This window comes from Pezoporus flaviventris, unplaced genomic scaffold, assembly GCF_033815535.1.
Source record: "Pezoporus flaviventris isolate CSIRO_AGI_PZ_B2104156 unplaced genomic scaffold, CSIRO_AGI_Pfla_v1 ptg000045l, whole genome shotgun sequence".
NCBI classification, from domain to species: Eukaryota; Metazoa; Chordata; class Aves; order Psittaciformes; family Psittacidae; genus Pezoporus; species Pezoporus flaviventris.
The window spans coordinates 28,728,735-28,745,189 of record NW_026892593.1 but is presented as its reverse complement, the minus strand read 5'-3'; the positions used below and the strand labels follow the sequence as shown (position 1 = coordinate 28,745,189).

The window sequence follows — 16,455 nt, the reverse complement described above, 5'->3', positions numbered from 1 at the left end:
ATCCTGCTTTCACATCAGTACTATTTTATAGAAGAAAGTTAATTCCTGGTTGTTCCCACACAAATTAGATTTAAAAAAAAATAATAATAATTCCTTGTAATTCAGTATGTAAAAAATGAGATTTTGTTACATATTGTTACATACTGAATTACATTTCTGTTATGAAATAGCACAATGAATTAGATTGCATTATGCCATTGCAGACTTGTCAGCATTCAGGGGGAATGAAGAATTGCTGGGCTTACAACCAGCTGTTTCTAGACTTACAAGGATCCTGTGGTTCTGAACTCCTTTCAGACCGTTCAATGCATCCCTTGATCATGATTTCTCTGCAAAGACTGCTTATTGGCAGATGGCTTCTGTCTGTAAGATAAGCAGCTCATGTAAGGATCATCACAACTCCCATCAATTTCTTGGGGATCTGGGCCCTGAGATCTCCAACATAAAAAGCAAATCCCAGTCAGCATTAATGAGAAAAATAAAACTGGAAAGCAAAATTTTTATTGCCTGAAGTATTAGACACTTCACTCTGATTTGGAACCTGCCTTCCCTGAAATAATTGTCACTATATCCAGATCTCATGGCTGGAATCTAAATAACTTGGCTATAAGCAATCCTATCACTTTGCATCTATCAGTGCTCCACACTTACTGAGGTCTGAACAATCTGCAATTAAAATTGTTAGCATTTTAAAACCAGTTTAATTTAAAGAAAGTGCGCAAAATATCCACAAATGGACAGCTACTCTCTATGCTATGACAGCCAGTATTTTCATGCCATAAGTAGACCTAGGAAGAACAGGCTCAACATTTTCAATCTTGATAGCAGGGGAAGGAGACAAAAAAAGTTATCATCTTCCTCGGACTGTATTGGCAATGCGATCGACTTAAATTTCACCCATTATTTTGATACATTGAGACAACCAGAAAAGTTTAATGGTTTGGTCTAAATGAAGACAACAAGCTGCTTTAAACAAATGAATATTTCAATGGAGGTTCTGAAACCAATCAATGTTGAATCAATAACTTAGAGATTAAAATAAACACTGGTGTATCATCCAAATGCACAGAAATGGAACATAAAATAAGAATGATTAATTTTTATAGTAAGGTAGCGCTCAAAAAGTCTTTGAAACCAATAGCGGTATCACCCACGGCTCACCAGGCTTCAATCTATTCAATCTATTCAATCACATTTTTAACAGATACCTTGTACCATACTAAAGTATTTTAATTTGCCTGTAGCGTGACTTTTAAGACAAGAAGGAACCCTTGAGCATTATATGTAGCCACAAACCCTCATATTAAACATCACTTCACTATGTACCCCTAGAAGAAAAGTGTGATTTACAGCAGCTTTAATACACAAGCCCATTTGCTGAAAACTATTCCACAAACTGCATGCCTGGATGACAATAAATCCACAATCTCTGTTATTTGCTAAACTAGCCCCTGTTCAGTTTCAGTCTCTAAATATAGGGTACTCTAAATTATGGTGGAAATGTAGTGAGAAACTTCGCCGGAGGAGGTTAAAAACAGTGTGTAACCGAGAGAAGGCAGTTCTTAAGCTTTCAGCTGCAGCTTTGCTTCTTTCTGACCTGGTCACGCTTTCCCATTTGCAGCAGCACTCCCGCAGATCCCGTGGTCAAGACAAGCCGGGTACCCGGCAACTAATTTTAGATAACCCCTTGTATAATTTGATAGACTTTTGTTCTCCTAAAAGCCCACCTTATTGCGGAGGTTCAGCGGGTTTTGATCACTTAATTAGGTGGAGGCTTATTTTCCGGAGCTAACACAACGCCTTTTAACTTTATCCGCCCCTTATGAACCCCCTGAGGTCCCATCTCCGCTTACGGGGAGTTTTGATGCCTTTAACGGCGACCGCATCCTCTGCTGCGCCCTCCCGAAAACCCGGCCTCCCCGGCGGCGACACCGGGCTGCCTGTCCCCAGCCGGGTTCTCCGGGGACCTGCCGGGCTGGCTCGGGGCCGCTTTGCACCAGCGGAGCTGAGCCCACCCTGATCGGCTGGAGGGAGAAGGGGGAGCTCTACTCTCTCTTGGCGGGGGCAGCACCGCGCTGAGGAGCGGAGCGAGGCGGGCACTGCCCCGCCCGGAGCAGCGGCCCCCCGGGGGGCGAGGGGCGGAGCGGGGGCAGGCGGTGCTCTCCTCCCCCGGGGTACCTCCGGCTCCGACCCGCCGCCGCGGAAGCCCTTGGGAGCGCGTCGGGAGTCCGGAGCTGCGCGGCGCAGGGGTCGGCGAGGGCGGAGGCAGGAGGGGATAAAAACCCCGGCGCTGCTGTCACCGGGAGTCTCCTGCCTTCCCTCCTCACCTACCGCCGTTATCGGGCTCCGGGCCTCCGCTCCATCCCTGGGGGTAGCGGGCCAGCTCTGCCTGCGCCCGCGGGGGAGAGCAGCAGAGCCGCCGCCGCGCTCTCGGCAGCCCCCAACTTCTCCCGGAGACAGCGGAGCATGCGGGCCCGGGGCTGGCGGCGGAGGCGGGGACGGCACCGCGCTGCCCGGACATGAAGCGGCCGCCTGGAACTCCAGGTAACGCTGCCCGGCGGGGTGGCGGAGCAGGCATCCCTCCAGTAGCCGGGGCATGGCGGGCGGGCAGAGTCCGGAAGAGCGGGAGGCGAGCGCAGCCCAGCAGCGGGCGGTGGAGACCCGGCTCCTACCTTCCCTGCGGAACGGAGCGGCTGTGGTCGAGCCCGCCCGTGGAAGGCGGCCAGGGACCCCTCGGGGGTAGGTGGGTGAGGCGAGGGTACGACGCGGTGCTTGTGGGTGCCCCAGTGCGGCGCCGGCTCAGCCCGCCCGGCCGTCCCGCTCGACGAAACTTTGCCCTCCGCCGACCCCCGGTAGGGATCGGGGGGCTGCAGCGGGCAGCTCCCATCGGGAGGCTGGCAGGAGCCCTCTTCTCCTCCCTTCGTAGGCAAGGGGGTTTCTCTGAAGTTTAGCCTGTCAGAGAAGCTTTAGGAGGCGGTGAGGATCCTACGCTGGGCAACTAAACTTTCGTAAGATCTGGCATTGCTTGGAGACTGGTTACTGGTACTGTAACAGGCACTGCCACTTACCGTTGCGTTTTTTCTTAATTATTTTCTGATCTCCTTAGCAACTGAAGTAATTTGCAAGGTTTAAACTAGGGTGCAGCGTGGTTTACAAAGGCACATGGCAAAAAAGGATGCATTTGTTGTTTTACTGGTGCCTATTTCCCTTGTACTCCCTCAAGAGAGGTAAGAGCTGCAGAGTGTTGACTTCATGTAGCTGATACTGCCGTAAACAGACTGCTGATGATTAGTCCAACTCAGGCTCTGTGGTACGTCACTCAGTTGCTCATCTTTGTCTCAGTTTTCTTCAAGTCAAGCGAGTTATCTGTCTTTGGGGAAATTCAACCTTTAGTGAGGGATGAGTGGGAGAAGATAGTTTTAACAGACTAAGGTTGCTAGGACAAATTAACCTGTAATTGAGCACTATTGAGGTCTGGCCAGGTGCTGGGCAGAGACCCCTCCGTTTGCCAGGTTGACCTCAGGATCAGCTTGCTGCAAAGGTAACCTAAAGTCTTTATTTTTTTCATCACTGTTGGGTCCTGCATCAAGCATGGTTTAGCCCATTTCAGGGATTTAGTCCAGTGTATCAAGACATCACCCAGATGTAGCTCACCAACAGCCTCTGGTGTCCAATCTGTCATGTTGCTAAATCTCATGGATTACAGTGGTTGGGATTAATCCAGATATGATAAATCAGAAATGCTGAGCACAGTTGTTAGGCAGATTTAATGCAGAGAGTGCCTTTCCCACTCAGAAATGATAAAAGCACACAAACACACACAAAGGAAATGGAAGTTTACGCAGGCCTTCCTTACAAATGTAGCATTTGAAAGATTAATTATGTAGAATGCCACTAGTCTGTTTGTAATTAATGGCTATGTTTCGTACTTAAACAGGACTCCTAAAGTTAGGATTAAAAGCATGAGTAATTGCACTTGTATAATATTGTTGTTAGAAATTAATAAAACCCCATTCTAAGTGTCACTTTTTCTTCTGAGCTCCTGAGGAAAGCCTTGTCAAATGCCATGGGGAAAAACCAAAAAGTGCTGTGAGGAAACACTGTTAACACCTGAGCCATCACTGGTTGATTGCATGTATCATTATATTTAACTTATATGGCCCTGATTCATCTGATATGCAGACTGGTAAGAAGAGGAGAGCAGCTGTGTGGCCAGTGAATGTCAATGGGAAGGTGCAAAGGTCTGTGAGTGACTTGTGGGCTGGCCAGGTAGGGAGACATTCAGAATCGGAACAGACACTCACAGGAGACGTGGCACAAGGAAAAGAAATAGGAGATGTAGAAATGCTGTGGACCTTCTGGAGGGTAGACTGAAATCTTTAATGTTTTTAGTGTTTGAGGTCTCTAGAGGCTCAACAGTTCCTGCAGTAGTACAGCAGGGTTGTGTGCAAATACTTGCATTTTCACTGTGCAGAAAGTGAGAGCCAAATGTGGGACTATTTATATCACCAGTGTACAGGAAGATGTTATTCCTACTGTAAAGCATTAATCAGTCCAGTTTGTTTAATGTTAGAAAAACTAACCATTTGCTAAGTATTTGCACACAGGTTGCAACCAACCAAACAAAAAAAAACCCGACCAAGCAATAAAAAACTACAACCCCCGCAACAAACACACACATTAGAAAGATCAAAACTAGGAGCCAAGTCCTCAATTTGTCTAAGAGTTGATCTGTTGTAGTCAATTGAGCTGTTTCTGACAGCAGAACATGTTCTTTATGATCCGAGGATATACCCTGCATTTCTTCTCTAACAGTTAAGCATGTACACCCTTACTGCATGGATGATTCATCTCGGGGTGTACTGTGTTTTTGGCAATGAACTTAAAATATCACACTTCAACACCACAAAGAAATGATTTCTTTGAAAAGAGTTCAAGTACAAAGCTCCCAGCTGTGCCCTTCACTTTACTATAAATCAAAAAAGCTATTTACCCAGCCCATTCAGAAATAATGGTGAAGTACTTAGCCAGAGTCTGTTGGCACATGTTAGCTCATAGTATTTAATAGCAGTATCTCTCTTGAGAAATAATGTAATACTGAAATTTGTAAAGTAGTAGTACTTTTCTAAGACCTGAAGTAAGGGCACTGGGATGAAATGAAATGCCACTTTTTAATATAAGGCTGACTGTAGGCTTTGTTCTTCCTTGCCACTTAACATGTGCACATTACTAACCCAGAAATGTTTATGCAGTCATTTTGAATAAGTTCAAATGATCACATAGGTCATAAATACTTATGTTGAACATGCTTGGCTTTATAGGCCATCCTGTGTAATCTATGAAGGAGGTATGGGGAACACAGTTGAGGAGCAAGTTGCAACTCAACACTCTTACCCTCCAAAAGGGCAAAGAACCTGTTGGGAATGTAGGCACTGCACTGTGAGGTGGGCATGTCAAGGAAGGTTTCTGTTTGTCAGGGTACTCTCCAGATAGTCTTGTTTGTCCTGTGATATGTTTATGGTGCCTATAATTTGGATTTGCCTCACCAGGCAAGTTAAGTTATCTGAAACAGTTTTTATTTGGCAACGTCAGCGGGCCTTGGAAATGGACAACCCAGTTTTCAGCCCTTTCAAACTGGTTTTGCCCCTTAGAACTCAAAGGTATTATGCTGATTTACACCAGCCACTGATTTGCCCTTGGGATTTGGTTGCAGACTAGCTCAGAGTCTGTAGTGAGATAGTGTAGGTATGGACAGAAGCAAATATGCAAGGCTGTTTAGTGTATTAAACTTGGTAACCCTTCCAAAACAGCATTGATCTAGTATGTCCCATTTGGAGTATCTCCAGGATCCCAGTTATACTCAACATAGGAACTGATTTTAAAAGTGCCATTTCAGAACTGCAAGTGCAGTTACATTAAAAGTTAGATTGCATACATTGCAGAATCAGGCATTTAAATATTAGTGGGAAAGGCAACCCAGGCAACCTGTGCAACAGCAGTTTGTTTCCTATTTTGTGGATGCTTTATAATTCAGTCTTCACACACATGGTTTTATGGTATAAGGTTTTCCAGTACCTCACTTCATGCAATATACTGAATGAGCAGTTCTTAAATTCTTTTTTCATCTGGCAGTGTGTTTCCTCTGTGTGTTATGTACTGCATGCCATACAAATCCACACTGAGGTACAGAATTATTTCCTGATGTCATTTTTATAATGCTTCATAGGTCTTACCCTCTAGAAGAATTTATATCTATTAGCTGTTGCCATAGATTAGCTAGCTAGCAAAAGCAACCAAGTTAGGTGCTTAGCATTCTTCTGGGTTCCTAACTTCCCACTGAAAGCCCCACACAGATATATACTTCAGTAGGATCTAAAAGCCTAGAAGACTATAAATCTCGATTGCTAAGCTTTCATTTGAAACAATTCATTTATCTTTACAATATTTGTATAGCTAAGGTCATGTTGTTTTATCCTTTTTATAGGCATGGAAGTAAGGAGAAGTCCTTCCAGTCAGAAGTACCAGCTAGAGTCATAGCATTTTTTACTCATCTCAGAACTTCAGATCAGTCCTTCCCAAACTTAATACACAGAGGTTCCTTATTTTCTAAGTGTCAAGCTGGTGACTGTCATATGTTTATTATTTTCTTGACAGTACCAGTTCTCATAAGTTGTCTGATCTCATGAGAATGCTGAGGCAGAGGCTTGGGTATGCTCCAGTTCTTAGGTACAGGCATTTCCTGAGCTGTTGATGTAATCACATATTCTTTTCCCTGTTCTCCCTCAGAACCTGTGCACAGTGTGAGGAAACGTTGTGGGGGAAAACAAATTGTGCAATTAAGGACTGTATAGAAAATCTAAAACAGCACAGAAAACCTTAATTCTAGCACTTGAATTTTTGAGCACTTCACTTTGCAGTCTTGCCATTCCCTTAATGTGAACGCAAACATTTAAAACCAATATGTATATAAATTCTTGTGAAAGGTGAGTTCTCGTATCCTGCTGCCTTCCTATTTCTTCTTTTAGTGGGTCATTAGAGGGTTCAGCTCTTCAGATTCATAGCACATCCTCTACCACTTGACTTAAGAGTGGATTTGTCAACAGACAACAGCAGCCTGGCAGATTGGCAGAGGGTTAGAGGCGTGGAATTTGGAACTGAAGGAGAGTGGAAATTAGTGCATTTCACATATATTAATTAATTGCATATGTAATCTTAGATTCATAAGTAGCAGATGCAAATTCTCCAGAGGAGCGTATTCTAAGGTTCACCTCCTGAAACTCTTGCCTCTTCTGTTTAACCCTCTACTTGCCCTTAACACCATCCCCATGTGCTTTTCCAGTCTCGTATGCCTTAACTGACTTCTGCATGCTCAAACTACCTCCTCCTCAGCTGCTTCACTAGTAACAATGGCGATGCTCCATTAGCATCCTCCTCTCCTGGCTTTGCCCTTCCTTCCCTGTGTGTCTCTTATGCTCCTTTTTCCTCTCTCCCCTTCTTTGGCTTCTTTTCTGTCCTGTTGTCCTCCACACTCTAGGTCTTGATTTTAACGTTTTCATAGTCTAGACTCATCCTTTCTTCATCCATCTTGTCTCATCAGAGAATACAACTCCTCCTTTTATTCTGCTTCTTTCCACATGAGGTTGCTTCTTTTTCTTCCTTGGTGCTGCCCAGAGGCAGTCTCCCAGCTTCTGGCCATAGCCACTCTGAGCAGTGCAGAGCAGTCATTGTGAGGTTGATCCTGCTCCTATACTCTACCAACAGCTGGGTGAGACTGGAGAAATAAGGCTGAGGTCAATATGTGGGAGCTGAATACCTCATTCGAACTGTGAAGGGTTGGGGATAATCAGTGCAGATGGATTCACCTGGGAATTTACTGACAAACTCTTAACAGGTATCCAGGGACAGCAAGAGTGAACAGAAATATTCATTACACTGCTAAGTATGTGTACATTTTCTTCACAGATGGCAAAAAGCGTATACTTTGGCACAGAATCACTACCCTGCCAAATGTTACATCCCTGCTTCAAACCATAGTGACACTAAAATGTTAATAGAAAATAACGTGGTTGGATTTGGTCTTAAGTATGACCAAAATATTTTTTTCCTTTACTAAGTTTTGAGAAATGGCTGACTCATTCTTACTGAAAGTTCCAAAAACTTGTGCCTGAGGTAGGCACCAGGCATAGATTTCCTCCTCAACAGTTATGTTGGCAAAGGTAGAAGTAGCAGAATACAAAATATTCCAATTGGACATCTTGAATAACTTTAAAAATAGGCTGCTGCTACCTGAACTATCAGTTACTGCATGGAAAAAAAGAAAAAAAAATAAAAGGGAATTTGTTTGACATTTAAAGCTAAGTAGTCTGAGAAAGTTCTTTGCTTTGTAACATTTTCTGATTGGGAAGAAACACATGTTGCAACTGCTCCCCACTAGGCAAGAACACAGCATTTTTGGATGAGGCTTTTTCTGTCCTGTACCTGGAATTTTCTATCTGTGTTGGTTTGGAAGCAGGTAGGGGATGCTATTGCCCAGTTATGTTACACAGAGGAGCATTTCTAATTATTTTTTTTTCTGAAGAATCAGAAATTGCATTTCTTGGTCCAAGACTGAAGAATAATTGCATTGATTTTGAAGAGAAAAAAATACTGTATCTGTAGGCTGAATATTTACACAAGTGCAGTATTTCATGTTTACTTAAAAACCAATGTTAAGCTTACATCACCTACAAACAACTAGATTTTACAATTAACCATCTGGAACATTAAGGATTGATTGCCTGTATTTACAAAAGGCATGCATAAGAAATCAGGAAGGGTATGAATTGTAAATGTTAACATGCTGTACCTGTGTATCCCTCTTTTGACAGCAATTAGCACGAAGCTAACTGCACATACAATCTGTGGCAAGAAGCACTGGGAGACACCTAAGAGGCAATGACAATGTCTTTAACCTGGTGGACAATTCCTACTCAACTTGGAGTTTTTAAAGTGAACTGCAGAGGACTGGCATGCCTCTTGGTCTTCACAATGAGCGTTTGTGGCAGTGCCCCGGGGATGTGCCCAGCAGCCTGCATCTGTGCCAGTGATATCATAAGCTGCACCAATAAGAACCTCTCTCGAGTGCCAGGAAGTCTTTATAAATGTATGAAAAGGCTGGATCTGAGTTACAACAGAATTGGGTTTTTAGAGCCTGAATGGGTCCCAGCACTGTTTGAGAAACTGAACACTTTAATAATCAATCATAATAGCATTAGCAGCATTATCACTGGAAGCTTTTCCACAACCCCAAATCTGAAGTACCTAGACTTGTCTTCCAACAGCCTGAAGACGCTGAGCAGCCCCGTGTTTCAGGAGCTAAGGGTGCTGGAGGTTCTCCTGCTGTACAACAATCAGATTACACAAATAGAGCCCCCAGCCTTTGGAGGATTGTACAAATTACAGAAACTGTACTTAAGTTATAACTTGCTCTCGCATTTCCCACTGGACTTGTACACTGGAAAACATAAGCTGACAGACCTTGTGTTGCTGGACATTTCCTTTAATCACATCCAGTTGATGCCTGTTCAGCGCCTGAGTTCAGTGCCGGCCAAACATCTTAGTGGAATTTATCTTCATGGCAACCCATTTTATTGTGACTGTATGCTGTACTCCATGCTAATCTTCTGGTATCAGAGGCACTTCAGCTCGGTGGTGGACTTCAAAAATGAGTACACCTGTTTGTTGCAGTCAGACCCAAAAGGTTACAATAAACTGCCTTTACTGCACGATAACTTCCTGAATTGCTCTGAAAGCACCGTCAACAGCTCTTTCCAAGCCTTTGGGTTTATTCACGATGCCCAGGTTGGTGACAGGCTGATTGTACACTGTGACAGCAGAATCAGTGATGCGGGCACACACTTTGTTTGGGTTAGTCCTGACAATAGATTGCTGGAGCCAGACAGGGAGACCAACAACTTTAAGGTGTTCCGTAACGGCAGCCTGGAGATAACTGATGCCCAGCTAGAGGACTCAGGGCTGTATTCCTGCATCGCAATAAATAAGAAAAGACTATTAAATGAGACCATAGAGGTTAGAATAAATGTTAGCAATTTCACAGTGAATAAGTCCCATGCTCATGAAGCATTTAATACAGCTTTTACCACCCTTGCTGCCTGTGTAGCCAGTATTGTTTTAGTACTGCTGTATCTCTATCTGACCCCATGTCCATGTCAATGTAAAGCAAAAGGGAGGAAGAGGAAGCTGAACCAAAGCAGTGCCCACTCATCCATACTGAATTCCACACTGCCACAGGAGCTGCCAGCTGATGAGAAGAAGGCTAGTACTGGTAAACGGGTGGTTTTCCTGGAACCCGTGCATGAGCCAAAACACAGTCAGAACGGGAAAGTAAAACTGTTTCCTAATGACAATATTATTGCTGAGAGTATCTTAAAAACTACTCGAACAAAATCTGACTCAGATTCTGTCAACTCTATGTTCTCAGATACACCTTTCATGCCGTCAGCTTAGTTTGCTGCCTGTGTTTGTATTGTGCAGTTACATTTCTGAATACCTCCTTTGCTTGTAGCAACCATCAGGAAAAAAATAAAAAGAAAGAAAATGTTTTAAAGTAAGTATCTATTGTCAGTCCTTGAATTGTGTCTTCTCTCTGAGTGCAGGGACACGCAACATTGATATTTTCTTTGGGAAAAGCGAACAGTATAGCATTAATGTAAATGTCTTCCATTCAAGCTTAGCCTTGGCTTTTAGTCTCTGGTCCATACACAGCAATTTCTCTTGCACGTTTAAAGGCACTCACAGGGCTTACAGCTGGCTCTTCAGAGGCAGAGGCTGACCCCTATAAAACACTCTCAGCCATGCTGAGAACTCGGCTCCTCTGCAGTAAGCAGCGAAGCGAGCTCACATGGCAACTGATAAAAATGTCCAGGCTTCCTGCAGTTCTTTCCCCAGGCTCATAAAGATTTAACAGTAAAGATTTTGCTGTAAAATTACTAGGCAAAAAAAGTAATGAATTTTCTTGGACTGATCTGAACAGATTTGTCACCATGATGCCTAGCAGCACTGCATAAATGTTTATGGCCTTCAACTGATAATGTGTTTGCCAGTTGTCAGTTGTCTTTACCTCTGCTGCTTGCTGTACACCTGGCATCATGTGTGGTGAACAAGCCTGCCACGATCACCAGGGCTCCTGCTTCATCTTAGGGGTGGGTGGCTTCTCTTCAGAGATATCTTCACAAGATAGGGAAAATACTGCAGTTAATCCTTTCAGTGGCACATGGTTCCAGCAGTTGCATAAAAGTTGCCTCCTAAAGAGTTTTCTTACAACAGGAAATATGGTATTTGGGGAAACTTAAAAAAATATGGAAGACTTTCCACACTGAATTCAGAAAGCACTTTTTTTCTGTGTATTTGACCCTCGTCTTGCAAGTACTGCTTCCTTCGTTGTTTAGAGGTATCATTGTCAAAGCTTATGAGCCTGGTAAGACTGGCCTGGACTGGTCATGCAATAATATTTTAGTGAGCATAGTGTTCTATTTGCTATTTCTTTTTCAGTTATGTTTTCCTTTTTATTTTTTTAAGCTAACTTATGCTGAGACTGGGCTGGACTTTGCCAAACTTCCTCACATTGATTAGTACCAACTTCAAAGGATTTTTGCAAGGAATTACAGCTTACCAAAGAAGAGTAATTGGAGTATGTCTGTCTCATTCTATCTTTGGGGAATATACTGAAAGGGTAACGAATAAACAACATCAGTGTCAAAGGGCTACACGGTATGGCAACTGTAATTCATTTTTGAGAGGTTTACTGTAACAGCCGCTTGCCATTTTTTGTGATTTCTTTTGAGAGGCATGTCATCATGCTAAAGCTTATATCTGGCTGAGCCAAAGCTATCAGCAATTGATTTGCTCTGGAGAAATCCTGATGTAGCTAATTGTTTGAAAGCAAGATATCTGGAAAACAGATCAAGAAAGAGTGTTTTTGTGATATGCGCAAAGTATATGGAATTAGAAAAACGCTGGAGATTTTAATTTAGATATTCAGGGAAAGAGAAGATGGAAATTGTTTTTCTAGGCAGGGGATAATAAATATTTAGAAGAGAAGAATGTCCAGGAGTTTGGGTCTTTTCTTTGCAAATTTAAAACTGGCTTCTGCTATCAAGCAAATTAGTGTCCTTTTGTAAAGCTTTTTACCTGCTTTGCATTAAGCCAAAATCCATATGTTTCTGCATAAGGTATGATGGACAAAAAGTGATTGTCTTTGCTAAAATCAGTGACATAGTTGGGTCATCTGATAATGAGGCAAAGCCTTGACACCACTTCCTTCTCAGAGTGCTTTTTTACACTGAAAAGATTCAGTTAAGCTGCATGATGTGCTGCTGTGCCCCACGTGTGGTGGGTGGACATCCTTTGTGTTGTGCTAGGAGACACTCAGTGACCTGGGACCAAAGGCCTGAAGAGGTGGTGCGGCTGAGTGGGAAATGGTGAAGCAAATACTCCTGTGGAAAGCTATACAGATCAGTTACAGCTCTGGGCAGATGTTACATTCTGTTGTCATACATGAGGTTAATTGACCCAGATTTCGGTATTTACACAAGAGCACTGACGGTCTGTTCCAAATGGGGCTGAAAAGAAAACAGGCGGTTGCTGGTGCAGCCATGAGGCAGATGTACACATCTCCTTAGCAGCTACGGCTGAGCAGGTGCATCCTGCTGTTGTTGACAATGCAAGGTGGAGACACCACATATCAAACTCACCGTGCCTTTTAATTCTTCATGGCAGTCCTAAATAAAACAGGCAGAGATCCTGCAGCCCTCCTTCTGCAAGGCTGCTTTGTGCAGCAAGAGTGTGGGGATTTGTGGGATCAGAGTAATCCTGCCAGATGACTAGAGAAGCTGAGTCTTGATCTAAACAGCAGATACTTACTGTGACTGTTAACTGGCTGCATTTTACTGACTGCTTCAAAGTGCTCACAGTTGTAACTGTGATTATGACCAAGGTGGTAAAACAAAGCATTTGAAAGAGCTGTTGGCTTGTTTGCTGCTTCTTTACATTACCATAGCCTCATAAATTCAGTCGGTGCAGCTTTAATAAAGATTTTTAAAATCTTCACTGAATATTTATTATATAGCACTAACACCATAAACCTACAAACCCAGTCATCTCCTTGGAAGGCTGTGGAAAGCCAATGCAGCGTAGCTGTTCCTCCCTTCCCACCACAATGCAAGTCCCCTGAGGCAATGCTGTCCAGCTTCACAGCAACATGGGTGGTTGCACGGGCAGGAGGGGCTGCCCAGGGGCAACAGCAGCAACTCCGGTGTGGTCCACCCTCTGAGCAAGTCTTGGTTGGCAGGCCTCTCCTACCACCATGTCGTCGCCATTAGTCTATGTCCTGGATTTCCCATTGCTGTTTCCAACCACTAATAAAGCTCTGACTGATACAGAGGGAGCTCAGTTCTGAAAAGCGTTGAGTGCTCTGGCACCAGCCCAGCCTTGCTCTTGAAATGGGTTTGCAGGAAGGCAGAAGTACCTACCCACTGGCAAGAAGTCTCTGGTTCGGGTCAGTCACTGCCTTTGCACGATGCCAGGAATATGATATTTACCATACAGCTCAGGTAACCCTGGATGAGTTTTGCTCTCCCTCATCTTCTTTCCAGTTCCTGAGACTGTGCTACACAATGTCACACAAAGGCTCTAAGCTGCAGTTGAATTCTATGTCTTTTTGTCAGGCTCCTCTACCCACCACTTTAATGGCAGTGAGCATCCTTTCTCTCATTCAAGGGCCTATTGCATCAGTTCTAGCTGTCTCCCAGATCAAAAATAAGGGTAGTGGCACAGATGCCTCTGGGAGGTCATGTCTTTGTCTCTGTGTATTTCCAGTACTGCACATGCCTGCAAAGCGTGAGCTTTTGTAGACTGCATTGGCAGCTGGTTGTGTGAGGCCAGTATGAAACCTCTCAGTTCAGTCCTGAGTGTAGCAACAGTAACTGCTCAACCGCATTGTCCCCATCTTAAACGCTTGTAGTAGCAGGTGAGAGGGAAGCATGCTAGTCATCTCTCTTGACCTTACTAAGGTTAAGTATCTGACTGTGGCCACCTCACTAGTAACAAGCATGTATCATGGCTGACTAACCCTTAAATATGCTGAGCAGCTGCCAACCAAGCTGGAACCTGAAGGTATCAGGAGAGCTTTCCTGTTACCAGCCCTTAATCTGCAGTTGGTTATGACAGCCAGTGCCATGTCCTTTTAGCCTAGATGCTTGTTTGTCAGATAGTGCTCTAAGTCATTAATGTACCTATCTCCTTAGCATTGCTTCCTCAAAAAGTCAGATTTCTGAGGACTGCTAATGACAGTGTCAAAGGGCTAATGGATTATATAGCTCATTCTTCTGAACAAGAAAACCCCTGGGGTCAAGTTTTAATTAAACCATAAACTTTCATGTAGGATAGCACAAGATTATTTCTTCCTATTAGAGTAAATCAGCCTCCTTCAAAGTACTTTTATATCTTGATTGTAGTATAGTCATAATAACCTCCGTGTTTCTGAAATGAGTGAGAATAAACCAGCCTTTATGGGCCAAAGCATGCTATTGTTGTCATCTTTAATGCAGAAGTGATAGCCTCCAGCCATCACCTGCAGACTACATCCACCAGCCACCCCAGCCATACCACACACTACACACTTCTGCTGTCTTCATAGAGGCTGAGCCATCACCGTTTGGCCGTGGCAGGTGCAGGGATCGTTTCCAGTCTCTTCCTTCATAGCTCTGTTTCAAGACTGGCTTCCTGAAGATGGTTTCTGGATGTACTGTAAAGTTGCTGAAAAGGATAATTTTAATTGATTAATTAAAACAGCTGCTTGCAAATGGCTTCTAAATGATGAGAACTGGCATTGGTGGTAAGTAGTAGCTTTTGAGAAGACAGGCTACATGTTTCATTTATAGATTGAGCAATTTAGATTTTACTTTCTTTTTGCTCTTTATGGTAAATGTTACTTGAATCCTTGTATATATACAAAGGGTGCATATTTAAAGATTTTTTTTCTCATGTTTGTTTTATGTTTTTCCATTTGTTCAATAGGTCTCAGATGTAGGTAAGAGTGGAAATTTGAGGTTGGTGGGATAAGGGCAAGAAATCGTTTTGGTAAAAATTTACTTGATATTTTAAAAGAAAGCTAATATCTGAGCTCTTGCCTTTAGTGAGCACATGATACAAATAATTTCAAAAACCCAGTTATTAACTAACTGCAGATTTCATGGGTATTTTGGAAGGTTTGGGTGTTAACAAAGTTCTGACAATAATATAGGCATGAAAGTGATCAGTACAAACGTGGAAGAGTATTAGTATTTGTTTTTGAAGAAGAGATGTCCCAAACTTGCTGAAGAGGTCATGTCATAAGTAAACCGACCATACCTCTCTTCCTTATTTAATAGAAGGCTCTAATTTTAATATTAAGGAACTGAACAGATGCAGTGGAGAAACTATTCTTCCTGTGAATTACTGGTTTATGTTCTGCTTATGTTAGGTAGATATTTTTCCATATGTAAATCTGTTTTGTTTTCCTTTGCAGAATAACTTAACTGAAATATTATCTTCTCACTTAGTTTTCCTAATGAAGTCTGCATTTGGTAGGGGAGGGGAGGAAGGTCACGAATGGTGTAATCACTTTGAAGACACTGAGATATCAGGAAAAATTAGTTGTGTCTTCAGGTGTTTGTTTTCTTTGATCAAATATGAGATTATCTGCAGGTTCTTCTAATTTAACTGAAATTTTCTGTCTCATTTGAATAATTCAGTTTGGCATATTTTATTTTTTAAAAAAGAGAAGGTCTATTTGTGCAACTTCTTTCATCAACTTAACTGATCTAGAAAACATCACAAACATCTGAAACAACTCTTTTAGCATATAGCAAATCTGGTATATGGAGAGACTGTCCAGTCAATACAAATATTTCTTTTGACAGTACAGGACCAACTGTAAGTATTTCCTTGGCAAGCTAGAGCCAAATTGCACCATGCAGACCTTTCCTAGACAAGCAGGAAGATGTTTTCTTCAGTCAGATAGCTCAATGAACAAACTCAATTGAAATCTTCCTTTAGGCTTTACCACAGATCACCTTTTGAATTCAGTGCCTTTATTTGCACTTTTGAACTATGCATGAAGCATCGTAGGCTACTACAGCATATATTCCTGATAGGGTTGTCAAGAGAAGGGAAGAGCAGTGGGGAGGGAGTGAACATGTTTGCTTGAGAGCTGCCTAGTATAGTACACTTCCTGTTTCTCTCCTTAAAGGTTAATGGCCCTAAAACCAAAATGCCCACCAGGATCAAACAAACCTTAGACACTCTCTCTATAGGGGCTGGAGGTTCTGATGTCTGTTCCTTCTGCTGAGCATGGATCTGCCTCAGCAAAGGCAAATGCTGCCCTTCACATAAGGCAAAATGTCCTTTCACAGTGTC

The 16,455-nt window shown here is 43.0% G+C and overlaps 1 protein-coding gene across 2 annotated transcripts; it reads left to right on the top strand.

Moving 5' to 3' along the window:
- The first annotated feature begins 2,082 nt into the window (after nt 1–2,082).
- On the top strand, nt 2,083–10,610 carry AMIGO2 (adhesion molecule with Ig like domain 2). Of its 2 annotated transcripts, none has more exons than XM_061467807.1 (2): nt 2,083–2,544; nt 8,868–10,610. In XM_061467807.1, exon 2 carries the CDS (start codon nt 8,935–8,937, stop codon nt 10,504–10,506), a length of 1,572 nt encoding a protein of 523 aa, XP_061323791.1. In that variant the 5' UTR covers nt 2,083–2,544; nt 8,868–8,934; the 3' UTR covers nt 10,507–10,610. The 2 variants fall into 2 exon arrangements, with proteins under 2 accessions (XP_061323791.1, XP_061323790.1); XM_061467806.1 differs by having other exon boundaries at nt 2,083–2,743.
- The last annotated feature ends 5,845 nt before the right edge of the window (nt 10,611–16,455 follow it).

Coding starts and splice junctions, on each gene's coding strand:
- AMIGO2 (XM_061467807.1), top strand. CDS start 8,935: ATGACAATGTCTTTAACCTGGTGGACAATTCCTACTCAACTTGGAGTT.